This window comes from Engystomops pustulosus, chromosome 3 (assembly GCF_040894005.1).
Source record: "Engystomops pustulosus chromosome 3, aEngPut4.maternal, whole genome shotgun sequence".
NCBI classification, from domain to species: domain Eukaryota; kingdom Metazoa; phylum Chordata; class Amphibia; order Anura; family Leptodactylidae; genus Engystomops; species Engystomops pustulosus.
Genome location: NC_092413.1, coordinates 109,266,884 through 109,281,770, shown reverse-complemented (window position 1 = coordinate 109,281,770; position 14,887 = coordinate 109,266,884). Strand labels below are relative to the sequence as shown.

Genomic DNA, 14,887 nt, shown 5'->3' with positions numbered 1-14,887 from the left:
ATTTACCACTAAAATGAAGTACAACATGTGGGGAAAAACAGTCTCAGAATCATTTAGATAAGTAACAGTGTTCAAAAGTTATAACCATATAAAGCGACGCAGGTCAGAATCCAAAAAATGGGACTGAGCCTTAAGCTACAAAATGGCTGCGTCCTTAAGGGGTTAATGTAGCGCACGGTCCAAGTAAGAAGTAACAAGACCCATAAGTTGATTTTTTTTTTTTTTTTGTGCTTGTCAGGCACAGTGCCACCGCGACACAAAACTGGCGCAGACACTTCATAAATACATGTACAAGCAGTTTGCATGTTCTTTCTAGTGCAAAGTCAGACAGAAAACTGGTGCAAACGCTTTAATAAAGAGGTCAGGCTGGCCGTAATGTTTCTATGTATTTCTCTACATGTCTTCTCAAACATGCTAACTTAAACGTGGTAGAAATCGGGAATCCCCTGTGAAAAACGGGTGACATTGTGCACATTAGCAGGCGTGTGCACCTGGAGAGGGCATAATAACGGGCCTCCCCCTGGCACGTCCTGTCTCCTGTCACCTCGGACACTGACAGACTACTCAGTCCACAGCCCATGTTTTTACTAAGATAAACCTCTGGATGAGGCGTGGCTACTGGCAGGGGCGTGTCCCTGAACGGGCGTCATATATATATCATTACAGCAAGTTCTTATCTCCGGAGGGAGACTGATCTGCAAGTAGCTGGGAGCACTCCCCGGCTCTCAGTGTATGACAGCAGCCAGCAGAGGAAGCCTCTTCCTGTTGTGGCCGGTGGCCAGTCTATTGAGTGAGGTGAAGCCCGCGCAGGGATGACAGAGCCCAGAGAGCCGGGGGAGGAAGCGCTGGGGACTGAGGAGTCGCCTAGTAATGTCCCAGCACTGGAGGAGAGCGCACCTCTCAACATGGACGAGAAGAAAGAGAACGGGGAGTGGAGCTCCGGCCCGGCTCCTGAAGAGCACAAGCTGGAAGCCACTGAGGCCACCAGCACAGGACAGAGCCCCGACTTTACTCCCCCGGAGGGAGGCTGGGGCTGGCTTGTCATGCTCTCTGCCATGTGGTGCAATGGCTCAGTGTTTGGCATCCAGAACGCGTGTGGAGTCCTCTTCGTGGTCCTGATAAAGGAGTTTGGCTCCGCAGATGATCCCCAGCTCATGTTTAAGACAGGTGAATGGGGCATAGCTGCCACTGGGGGCAGGGCACGAGGGGTGGTGGGGCAGAAGTTTCCCTGCTCTTTGTTCTAATATTTGCATCACATCTGCTCTCCTGGTTGTAGCCTAGCTTCACTTCTATACATAAACTACCCACTGTAGCCATAGAAGCAATATCACCAACATACAGGAGAAAAGTCACAAGGATGCAACATGTGGATCACTGATAGTGTCACATCTATAGTGTCATGATGTTATCTTATAGCTCAAGGCTATATGATCCCTTCATCTATCCATCGATAGATCATTTATATAGATTTATATGCCTAATCCAGATCATCTAATATGCATCTCTAAACATCTATGTTTTATTTCAGCATTCATGTTGTCTTATTGTCTTTATCTCACTTCTATTCCCTCTATATGTCCATTTCTATATACTACTTCTCGACGGGGCAGATTTATTATTAGGGTGTCTTAGATCAGACTTATTGTAGTGGCTGAGGCAGCTTGATAACTGTGGCACATGAGGTGTTAATGTCTGCAGTGGCTTTTGCAAGTTTTTGGTTTAAAACGTCACAAAAAAGTAACAGATTTGGCACAAACCAGTAGATTAGACTAGACAAAAAGATGACAAAACTGCAATGATACACCCTCTCAGTGTTTCATTCTGTAATTGTATTGCATTCCTATTCACCTTTTTTGCATTCCCTGAAGTATAGGCACTAGTAGAAGGTATTATTTCGCCTACTTTTTTTAGTTAGGTCTTGTTTACAGTCAAACAGTGGGGCAGTTTTTAGCATATGTTTAGACTTAGTGTTAGGGAGATGCGGAGAAGCCCTTATGGGATAGGAGCTGATAGCTGGCTCCTGCAGGACTCCTTTGTTTTGTGAAATGCCAGCAGTGCCTTCCTGTATTGATCTGCCTGCTTCTCCGCAGGCCTCTGAGGCATGTGTTCAGCTCCACACTCATAAATACTTGCTGCACAAATGGCCTGGAAGCCAAAATAGCACAGGCCAGATTGCTTCCAGTTGTAAAGTAAAGGGACTCTGCCTGGTTGAAAACTTTTTACATGATAGAGGATTAATCTTATGTAATGTGCTTTCTATGATCATACATTGCACTTCTAATATGTGGAGTAGAAGTGTTCAGCCAACTTATAATAGGCAACTCTGAAATTTCTGTAGCCCTCTGTTCTTTTTGTGAGCAATATAAACTATGGAGAAGTATTACAGAAAAGCTATGCATATACTACTGCTCTGATAACTATTTGACCGATATACACATGAAACGTGATTCAATATGTTTGTGGACTGAATTGGCACGCTATGTGCAGCGCTGTAGAATATGTTAGCGCTATATAAATAGAGGAATTATATTAGTTATAAGCACTGTTAAAGGAAACCTACCATTAGGAATCTACCATCACTCCTATTTCTCAGATTCCTCCTGCCTGCCTTGTTAAAAACGTTATTTTAGTAATATGTAAATTAACTGCAGAAGCTACTGGGCGTGTACTAGCCTGGTCGGGCACTGGGAACTAAGGCTACTGCATGCCTTCGGTACGGCACATGCGCAGTGAAGCTGGGATACCGTCCTAGCTTCACTTCCCACATTGTGAGCGGAGGGGCTAGCGCCAGATCTGATGATATAAGTCCGTTGTGTCTCATATCTAAGTAGGTAAAAAAGTTTATTTTTTTTTATTTTCCCCAAATACGACCCTCATACAGGTTGTTTTGGGACCCTAAACCACAGGTCCATAAGGGCCTATACAGGCAGTCCCCGGGTTACGTACAAGATAGGGTCCGGAGGTTTGTTCTTAAGTTGAATTTGTATGTAAGTCGAAACTGTATATTTTATAATTGGAGTTCTAGCGAAAAATTTTTCTTTTGTCCCAGTGACAATTGGAGTTTCACAATTTTTGCTGTAATTGGACCAAGGATTATCAATAAAGCTTCATTACAGACACCTTACAGCTGATAATTGCACCCTGGGACTATAGTAAAGCATCCAGAGAGCTTCACCAAAGGTCACAGTGGGCAGAGGGGTCCGTCTGTAACTATGGGTTGTCTGTAACTCGGGTGTCCTTAAGTAGGGGACCGCCTGTAGTTGGTTGTGGGTTCCAAATCCACCAGACAGGTCTTCTTTAAGTCATTCCTTTGTATAAACTGTTACTTCTAGCTTGCATACAGAAACCAGTCAGTACAACGGAGAAACAAATATATTAAATAGGTTTGGGTAGAAGAAACATTTAAACTTAAAGTGAAAATCTATTTTTTAGGTTTTGCCATAATTTATCTCTTTTGAAATGTCTATTTTATTAAATAATTTTGTGCCCCAAAATATAACAATTCTGGAGTACATTTCTGTTGAACTATCTTATAAACATCTCCACTTCGCTCTCTTCTGTCCACAAGTCCAGTACTTCTTTTTGTGCTGCTATATATTTTTTTCTGAAATAAAGGTCTCTTCTTCCAAGCATTCCAAACAGACCATAGTAGTTTAGTTGTTTTCTACTTGTACGCTCCTGAATTGAACATTTAATATGGTTACTGAGGCCTATAGAGTCTGAGATGTGGCCATTTTTATATTTAGGAGTAACAGAAGTATGTCACAATGCCGAGTCATAGGAAAGTATACTCAAGAACTTTTACTAAAGGAAATCTACCATCAAAATAAAAGATAATAAACCAGAGGCACTTACTCATACATCCAGGTGATTTAACTGTGATCATCTTATATTTAAATTAAGCTCAAGAGTTATTAGAGACCCTCTGTGCTGAGGCTTCACAGACTGTTACACTGCGCCCACCCCCCACTACCTTAGTACTTCCCTCTGTCTACTGTAATCTCACACAAAGGGAGGGGAGGAAACTACTGTGAAGCTGCAGTACAGAGGGGCTATGGCAGTGATGGCGAACCTTTTAGAGACCGAGTGCCCAAACTACAACCAAGACCCGCTTATTTATCGCAAAGTGCCAACACAGAAATTTAATTTGTGATTTATGCTCCCTCCTCTCACAGATTTCATATCAGCACCCTGAGGACACCAATGATGCAGAAATTTGGAGGATCATTGTATCTTCCCTCCAGGGTGCCATAAACGGGAAGAATTGTCAGTGCCGGAGCAGGAGCTACAATGCTAATGCAGATCTGTCCACACCTTCCCACTCCTCCAGTAGTCCCATGTAGCGCTGTCACTTTAAAATAGCTCTGTTCACAGCAAGTCCTGGGCTGCAGAAAGATACCTGGAGCCCTCTCTGGTGATGGCCTGGGTGCCCACAGAAAGGGCTCTGAGTGCCACCTCTGGCACCCGTGCCATAGGTTCGCCACCACTGGGCTATGGTAACTCCCCCGGAGCCCCTTTGGCATCATTTTTGTATCATTTTAAAAATTGATTTTAGAATGAAGGAGGCAGTGGAAAACAAATATAAGCAGATTAGCACAATCACAGTGCCAGGATCTATAATTAGCTGTCCCTGGTTTATTTATGCTCGATTATGATGGTAGATTTCCTTCAAACATGAATCAATTATGTACTAAAATAGACAAATTACAACAGTTGCTTCTTTTTTCAGCAGTAGGATTTAGAGGCACACATTGGCCTGCATTTATCACTGCCAGTAACATCTGTACTATGTGCAGTTTGCTTGTGGAGTTTGCAGAGTGCGCCAGATTCATGAAGTGTGGTGCCCATTCTTCATTAACATGGCACCTCCTACACTGTTATGGAAGTGAGCACCATTTTTTTTGGTGCACTTTGTTCATACTGCAGCATAGCGGCGCTGACAGAATAATCGTGCACATCAGTGATAAATGTGGTGCAAACTCAGAATAAGCACAACGTCCCTTTAGGTGCACATTTTTTAGAGAGCTGTGTGATGGCAACAAATTGCACTTCATAGTCACGGTTTTTAATATTCCATGCCGTGTACTGGGAAGCAGGAAAAAAATTCCAAATGAAGTGAAATTGGTGGAAAATCACATTTGGGCTTGGATTTTATGGCTTTTACTGGACACCCCAAATGACATGTCTACTTTATTCTTTGGATCGGTGAGATCACAGGAATAACAAATTTGTATGGGTTTTATAATTTTTACATACATATACAAAAATTAAAACCTCATTCTGGTGCTAATAACTTTTTCATACTTGGTGTACAGAGCTGTGGGTGGTATCATTTTTTGCGTCTTTTTCAATGCTTTTATTATTAGGACTTTATGACCTTTTTGATCACTTTTTATTGAATTTAAAAAAAATGGCAAAAAAGTACCATTTTCGACACTATTTTCTGTCACTGGGTTAAACACAGTGAAAAACCATTATTATATTTTAATAGATCGGGAATTTTGGTATGCTCTGATACCTAATGTGGTTTTTACTGTTTATTTAACTATATTTATTTGACTTCTAGGGAAAGGAGGATGATTTGACTTTTTAGGTTTTTTTTACATCATTTGTTTTAACTTTTTTATTGTTTTTAAACTTTTTTATTGTTTTAACTTTTTTTGGGGTACTTTAACCCTAGGTTGTCTGATTGATCCTACCTTATACTACCATACTACAGTATGGTAGTATATGGAGATATTTCTCCTAATTCATTACAGTACAATGTGCGATTCGAGAATTTAGTCTGTGGTTACAATTATAAAGTATACAGTTCTGACTTGCATACAAATCTAACTTAAGAACAAATATACAGGACCTATCATATATGTAACCCAGGGACTACCTGTATTATCATCTGCCTGCAAGCAATAGTGTTTAATATGAAAAAAAGCTCATTCATTCCATGCCCAGAAGAATGTTCCATATGATTATTACATCATCCTCGACATAAAACAAACCACATGCTCCAGTCTGTGGCAGGGTTACTTATTGAGTTATGAACAGATTTATGGAAATATGTCTAAATTGACCGTGTTATTATTTTTAAACAAGTTTATTCAACTGTTTGTTGTAGATGTGTGCAGTTATTAGGAAGTCTGGTAGGGGATTCTGGGTTCATTTGAGGTTAATGCTTCTGATGTCCTGATCATATCTACACATTTGAGAAAAGTCCTGAATGATCGTGTTATATAGGTTTTCCTACCTTGTACATTAATGGAATATCCACAATATATAGCATAACTGATTAGTAACTGTAGGCCCTGCCTCCGGCACAATCTCCTATTTCCCCTGGTGAGGCAGCTGTTGGTTGCTGTATCCATTTGGATATTATATGAATGAAGAAGTGGCATCTCTTCACCTCTATGGAAAGTACAGACACAGCGGGTGGAGAGAGATGGGGATTAAGTGACCTTTCTCTTGGTCCCACAAGGGGTTCTCACTACTGTCAGATATTTTCATGGATAAGTCATATAAATAGAAAATTGTGATTACTGCTCCAATTTCTGTAAGACATATTGTATTTAGAAAGTATAATGTACAATGGCTTTTCAATGTAAATCATACCCCACTCATCAACCCTGGTGATTAGGTGTTATAACCTATGGTTGATGGCAGAAGAATGAGAGTTGCACCTGCAATGTGGCACTATTGGTGTCCATAGTGTACAGCCACTATCCCGTGGGCAGCTCATTCATAGATTTCAGCTTGAAAACCCTTTAAAACGGTTGTATTGTTACTCACAGTTGGGTATTACAACAGATGAAGTACATGTTGCCACAGAAGTTATGCAATTGTTCTATTTTTAATTGTTTATGTGCTACGGTACAGCGGGCACATGTTCATATTTTTGCATGCATTTTTTAAAGCTAAAACTAGGTGGCATTATAATGGCAGAGAACATTTAAAGGCCAGTTGATACTGCTTTTCTTTTTGATCCACTACTGGTTTTGGCCCCAAAAACTGCATCAACAAAACGTGAAGCTGTGTGCTGCCAAATGTAGATTTCACTTTGTGCAAGTTTATTTAACCAATAGGTGGAGCCAAAGTGGTTGTTCCTATGTGTAATTGATCTTGAGGTTTTCTGTGTACATGCTTTAGATACTTCTATCTCTTTTGGACTGTTGTTTTTCAGAATCTATCAGAGAGTAAAGAGTAGTTGTAAATAGTGTGGTCCGTGGGAAAAGGACTTCCTTCATCTTGATGCACAGAATTTGAAGAGCTTACATAGTGCAGGCGTTACTAGTCTAAACTGGAGTCCAGAGTTTAGTACTTTTCCAGAACAATTCTTATAAAGAACGTAACACTGTGCGCAAAGCTAAAACAGCATGTTTTAATTACTGGAACAAGGCAGGTTTTCTAGCTAGAGATATTAGAAGTTAGGAGGTTCTGCAGTGGAATCCTGGGATTGCAGGATTGTAGATGTTGGCATCATTCCCATCTGATGTCATTATTAGAAATGAAAAGCACAAATCTTATTGCATGCACAAGGATTCGCTACACATGTCTGTGTCTCCTGACCATAGCATAGAAAAATGCTGCCTTTACAGTGGGTAACATTGAAGATCAGAGTGCATTGTGACTCATGTGTTTATTATTCCTAGGTTTTCTTTTCAAAAGGACACATGGTATTGTAAATGGGTGTAGACAGATTAGGGGAATGCTGACATTTATTATAAGAAATCTCATGCAAATAAATAAAGGGAATCATAGGTAAATGACTGTAGCTACCAAAGGTTGACACAACAGCCCTCATGTTTCTGGAACCATTAGATTACTAGATACAGTGTTACTTTGCTGAACTTGCTCTGTAGTGACTCAGCTTGTCTACATACCCCCACCTCCTCATACTCTCTTGCTGATAATGCTGCTGGCGCCGACTTAGCAACTCCCTTACTATGTTATATACCTTTCCCTCCCATTGCTGCCCACCCCTCCTATTGATAACTGTACTACTGCTATGAAAAACTAATGACTTAATTATATGGGCCTAGTCTCACTAAACCCTCATGGTATCTGGATCAGGAAATATATAAATCGGGAAGAACATAGTAGACCAGGTCAAAATAATGTGAGGGGATTTGTATTAATCCCATCCACTATGCTGCTATATTAAATCTCTGCTGGTTCAACACAGGCAATATTGCTGCGACTTGCCCACAGTTTCCACCTAGTAGTTCAGGGAGAAGTGAAAGTTGAAGCCATAGGGGCACATTTACTTATCCGTGCGCTGGATTTGACAGAAAATGCATTGTCCCACTATGATGCACTGTGGCGGCGATTCACTAGATTGTGCGTCCGAGATCCTGCATGTGTCCTTTCCCTGCTCAGGTCCGACAGAGTTCACCTTCCTATTAGTGGTGCATGTAACTGCTTGATCCTGCGACACAATTTGAATGTTAAATCCCGCACTCAGCCCGAATCAGTGGGATCATCCAACGCCCCACCTCCCCATTTGTGTCGCATGGAAGTGTGCCAAAAATGGATCGCATGGGCCAAAATCCCAGCGCAGACACTTGGTAAATACCCGTCCAAAATCCACAAAAACGGCACATGGTACAACGAAAGTGCGCACTGCGACCCTTAGTAAATGATCCCCATAATGTTTTTGGATTTGAGCTTCGACTCTTTTTGAGGTTTCCATGCCTACTCTGGAAAAGTAACCAGTTATAAGCTAATCAGTAATCTTGGTTAAACTAATGTAATATTTAATTTTTAAATGTCTAGTATTTATTTTGTTTATTAGTTATTTTGATTATCACCAGACAATACTTAGGCCCTTATGGTAGAGAGTAGGGAGTTTTTTTTTATTTTCACTCTTTTTCCACAGTCTCACTTTTTTAAATGGAATTTTTAAAAATCCCTTCACTATTTGCCTTTGGTATCAGTGCAGGAAACTAGTGCTGAAATTACTAGGGAGACAAAATGGAAGCAAAACACAACAGAAGTGCAGCACACAAACGCATCCTTATTTATTGGAAGTTTTCCAACAGCTGCTTTAGTTCTGTCTATAACGTGAACAGCTGCAAAAGTAGAAGTCAGTTTATATTCTTATCATATATCTTGCAGTTTACGTAGTCTCTCAGTTTACGTAGTTCAGATGAGACTATAGATTTTGGTTGGTTTTAAAGAGGCAGTGTAAAAGTTTGTAGAAAAGAATCATATATAGACTACTTTAAAGGACATCTACCACCAGAATCAAGGATTATAAACCAAGCACACAGACATACTGGTGTGTGTTCCCTATGGCAGAATCAACTCTTCTTTAAGCTTCCTAAACCCTTGTTTTTAAGAATAAAAGGCTTTAAAAATATGCAAATGATCCGGAGGGGCTCCAGGCTCCATCAATCCTTTAGAGCTCGGAGCCCCTCAGGCTCATTTGCATAAGAAGCAGGGCATAAAGAAGCACGGATCCTGGCAGAGGTGGCACACACTTGTATGTAAGTGTGCTTGGTTTACAATCCATCATCCTGGTGGTAGCTGTCCTTTAAACACTTAATAAATCTTTATGACTCATGGAGACAACCCTTTGTAATTTGGTAGCAGCAGTTTCATTGATTGTACATGCAAGATGTAGATTGATAAATCAGTTATTACAATGACCAACATAGGGACACACTTGACATAAAAATATGGCTACCAGTGTAGAAATGGTTATTGTAAGATTGTAATAAATAGGTAATTGTAATAGATTGCAAACAATATAAAACATTGGTATTATCCAGGTCTTTACCATTAAAACATGTCCTTTGTCGGTGTATTCTAATTATAAAGCGATGTCATATTCCTACTACACTAATAGCTTTAACCCTTCCAGACCTCTAAGTTTATTCTATGGTATATGGAAACAAGCCACTAGAAGCAGATCATTTATGTGCTTTAGTTTGTGAGGTAAGGATCAGACATATTATGCTGGATCACTTTGAGATCGGAGGGATTTGGAGGCCAATTTGGCACCTTGAACTTTTGGTTAATGTAGAATACAGATGGTCCCCTACTTATGAACACCCAACTTACAGACGACCCCTACAGCTATGAAGCTTTATTGTTAATCCTGATTCTTATGACAATCCAACATTTTTAAAATGCAATTGGACCAAAAAAAAATTTGTCTGGAGTTACAATTATAGAATATACAGTTTCGACTTACATATAAATTCAGCTTAAGAACAATCCTGTACTGCCTGTACATGATGGATCTGTACATACTACTTCAATTGTTTTTGTACGGTAGTATTAGAGAGATGCTTATTTTTTTATCTGTTTGTTTTTATGCACTTTTATATTGTTGTACAGTAATGTTTTCATTTCATAATGTTAAAGGGGTTGTCTGGTCTTTAAAAAATTGTATATTCAGCATGGGGGGGGGGGGGTTTGTAAAAACAAAGGAAAAACTTATCCTTACCTCCTCTGGTACTCCCATTGTCCTGCGCTGTGACCTGTCACTGCTGTCCCCCTGTTTGTTTACAGATGCAGGCATTCCCATCCGTCCACCTGACACACAATTTAATTCAATGCTGGAGCATTGGCCACCGTAAACAAAAGGGGCACAGCAACAACGGATGGGGCCAGCTCTCCAGGCTGGATATATAGTCTTTTTAAAAAAAAAATGAAAAGCTTGGATAGCCATTTAAATGGTTTATGTACCAGATTGTGTTTGGTAGAAGTGAACAGATACATGAATACTTATTCTTGTATATGAAAACCTAAATACTTGTAATGGAGACTCCCTAGTCTAAGTATGTAAAAAAAGCTATACATTATGTAGATTTCATATGAGTTTATACATATAGTGCATTACTGAAAAAGGAAAGAAAAAGCAAAAAGCTGGAACTAACAGCTTCCTTTTTGCAGTCCAACTGGTCCAGTCAGCAATATCCAGAGGGTTTATGTGGTTTGCAATGCTTATAAATTACAACCTTCTGCTTCATACTAAGTGCTAAATTTTAAAGGACCCCTGTCATCAGGTCTCATACATTAATCATTATAAAATCATCTATTCTTTATTATGTAAATGAGGCTGGTCACATGGTCAGAGGCAGTGATGTCACCCGTTACCACTCCCCTCTCCTCCCCCTGCTCATATCTGTGTGTAATGTATAGTAAAGCATTGCTAGTGTGTGTGCTGCATCTGCTGACATGTGAGAGACACAAACATCAGCTACACAAGTACCTGACATGTTCTGCTATAACATGGCTGCATCCTGGAGCTGTTGTATCTTTCCCATACACATACACACACACACACATGCACAGGGCCGGATTAAGGTTGGTGGGGGCCCCCGGGCGCAAAATCTGGTGGAGGCCCCCACTAAGTGTAGCGTACACACACGTCCTCCTTCCTTACTTTTCACTATCCCAGCAGTAACACAGCTACATGCAGCCACCTCATCCCCAGTAACACAGCTACATACAGCCGCCTCGCCCCCAGTAACACAGCTACATACAGCCGCCTCGCCCCCAGTAACACAGCTACATACAGCCGCCTCATCCCCAGTAACACAGCTACATAAAGCCCCCTCGCCCCCCAGTAACACAGCTACATACAGTCGCCTCATCCCCAGTAACACAGCTACATACAGCCGCCTCATACCCAGTAACACATCTTTACATCCTTCACCCCTACCAGATACTAGTCCCATGTAACATACACCTCAGCCACACTAGCCATGCAGTCCCATGTAACATACACCTCAGCCAGCACAGCCATGCAGTCCCATGGAGTGGTGTAACTAGGAGAGATTGGGCCCCATAGCAGATTTCTGCATGGGGCCCCCTTTCCCCTTAAAAAAATTTAAACATATGTCGGTTGCATTCGCATAAACATGTGGTGGCCAGACTATAGCCTGGCAGGCACACATCTGGCATGCTGGAGAAGAGGAGAGGTGATCGAGGCTCACCACTCCCCTCTCCATAGAGAATAGAGCTGCATGGTCGTTCTTACGGCCATAGATAGAGCACGCTCTATCTCTTTTGCAGCCACAGCACGAAACAGTGAGTACTCGTGGTACTCACTGTACCGAGCCCAGGCGCTATAGACGCCTTTGAGGGAAGTATATCCGGTAGCAAATTTGCGGCCATATATACATCCCCCATATGTTCTTGTGAATGTACCCTTATACAATTACACACATTTATATACTTATATACACACACATAAAGTTGTACACTTGTATACTTGCACCCATATATACATACAAGTATACACTTATACACACACATTTATGCACTCATATACATTTAAACACCAATACACAGAGTATATACAAACTCAAAGTATATACACACATACAGCAAATACATACATACCAAATACACAAACCACATCATTCACATATATATAAATGTACACACATATATGCTTATATAAATATATGCGTGTATAAATACAGTATATACATCTATACACAGTATATACACTGTATATACACATATACACAGTAGATGCATATATACACAGTATATACATCTATACACAGTAGATACATCTATACACAGTAGATACACAGTAGATGCATATATACACAGTATATACATCTATACACAGTAGATACACAGTAGATGCATATATACACAGTATATACATCTATACACAGTAGATACACAGTAGATGCATATATACACAGTATATACATCTATACACAGTAGATACACAGTAGATGCATATATACACAGTATATACATCTATACACAGTAGATACACAGTAGATGCATATATACACAGTATATACATCTATACACAGTAGATACACAGTAGATGCATATATACACAGTATATACATCTATACACAGTAGATACACAGTAGATGCATATATACACAGTATATACATCTATACACAGTAGATACACAGTAGATGCATATATACACAGTATATACATCTATACACAGTAGATACACAGTAGATGCATATATACACAGTATATACATCTATACACAGTAGATGCATATATACCCATATACACAGTCGATGCATATATACACAGTCGATGCATATATACACATATACACAGTAGATCCATATATACACAGTCGATGCATATATACACAGTCGATGCATATATACACATATACACAGTCGATGCATATATACACAGTCGATGCATATATACACATTATATACATATATACACAGTATATACATTTATACACAGTATATACACATCTACACGCAGTATATATATACATCTACACGCAGTATATATATACATCTACACGCAGTATATATATATACATCTACACGCAGTATATATATATACATCTACACGCAGTATATATATACATCTACACGCAGTATATATATATACATCTACACGCAGTATATATATATACATCTACACGCAGTATATATATATATATACATCTACACGCAGTATATATATATACATCTACACGCAGTATATATATATATACATCTACACGCAGTATATATATATATATACACATCTACACGCAGTATATATATATATATACACATCTACACGCAGTATATATATATATACACATCTACACGCAGTATATATATATATATACACATCTACACGCAGTATATATATATATACACATCTACACGCAGTATATATATATATACACATCTACACGCAGTATATATATATATACACATCTACACGCAGTATATATATATATACACATCTACACGCAGTATATATATATATACACATCTACACGCAGTATATATATATATATATACACATCTACACGCAGTATATATATATATATATACACATCTACACGCAGTATATATATATATACACATCTACACGCAGTATATATATATATACACATCTACACGCAGTATATATATATATACACATCTACACGCAGTATATATATACACATCTACACGCAGTATATATATACACATCTACACGCAGTATATATATACACATCTACACGCAGTATATATATACACATCTACACGCAGTATATATATATACACATCTACACGCAGTATATATATACACATCTACACGCAGTATATATATACACATCTACACGCAGTATATATATACACATCTACACGCAGTATATATATACACATCTACACGCAGTATATATATACACATCTACACGCAGTATATATATACACATCTACACGCAGTATATATATACACATCTACACGCAGTATATATATACACATCTACACGCAGTATATATATACACATCTACACGCAGTATATATATACACATCTACACGCAGTATATATATACACATCTACACGCAGTATATATATACACATCTACACGCAGTATATACATATATACACACAGAAAAATACATATATATATATACTTACCTTTTAGGGTGACCGGATGCCTGCGGGTGGGGGGTCTTGCCGGTGCTTGTTCGCGGGGGGGGGGGGGGGGCGCGGAGTCGGTCAGTCGTTTGTTCGGCCAGGAAGGGGGGGGGGCGGTCCGAGCGGGGGGGTGGGTAGTTGCGGTCCGAGCGGGAAGTGGGGGGCAGGGGGTGGTTTGAACGGGGGGCGGAGAGCGGGGGTGATGTCGAGCGGGGGGCGGGGTTTGCGGGGTCGGCCGTGTTGTTGCTTGTTTGGGCGGGCCGGCTCTGCCATGCATGGCGGCGGGATAGGCGGGCCGGGAAGGGGTCACCTTTGCCGGAGGCGGGGGTTGGCGGGCGCGGAGGCGGACTCGCCTGTGCCGAAGTGCGGGCGGCTCACCATGTAGCAGAATGGGTGGGCGGGGAGTCCATGTAGGGGGGTGGATGCGCTGGGAGGCGGCTCGGTTGTGCAGGCAGATGGGCGTAGAGGCGCTCTCCTCTGCCTGGGGGCGGCGTACATCTTATGAGGGGGGGCACGGGAGGCGCGATCTG

At 40.4% G+C, this 14,887-nt stretch overlaps 1 protein-coding gene across 1 annotated transcript in view; it reads left to right on the top strand.

The window, feature by feature from the left end:
- The first annotated feature begins 647 nt into the window (after positions 1–647).
- Positions 648–14,887, top strand: part of SLC16A10 (solute carrier family 16 member 10) — a 73,559-nt gene continuing 59,319 nt past the window's right edge. Inside the window, exon 1 of the mRNA XM_072141781.1 lies at positions 648–1,167. Within this exon, the coding sequence (XP_071997882.1) occupies positions 813–1,167 (355 nt within the window). The 5' untranslated portion in view covers positions 648–812. The remainder of the gene's footprint in view (positions 1,168–14,887) is intronic.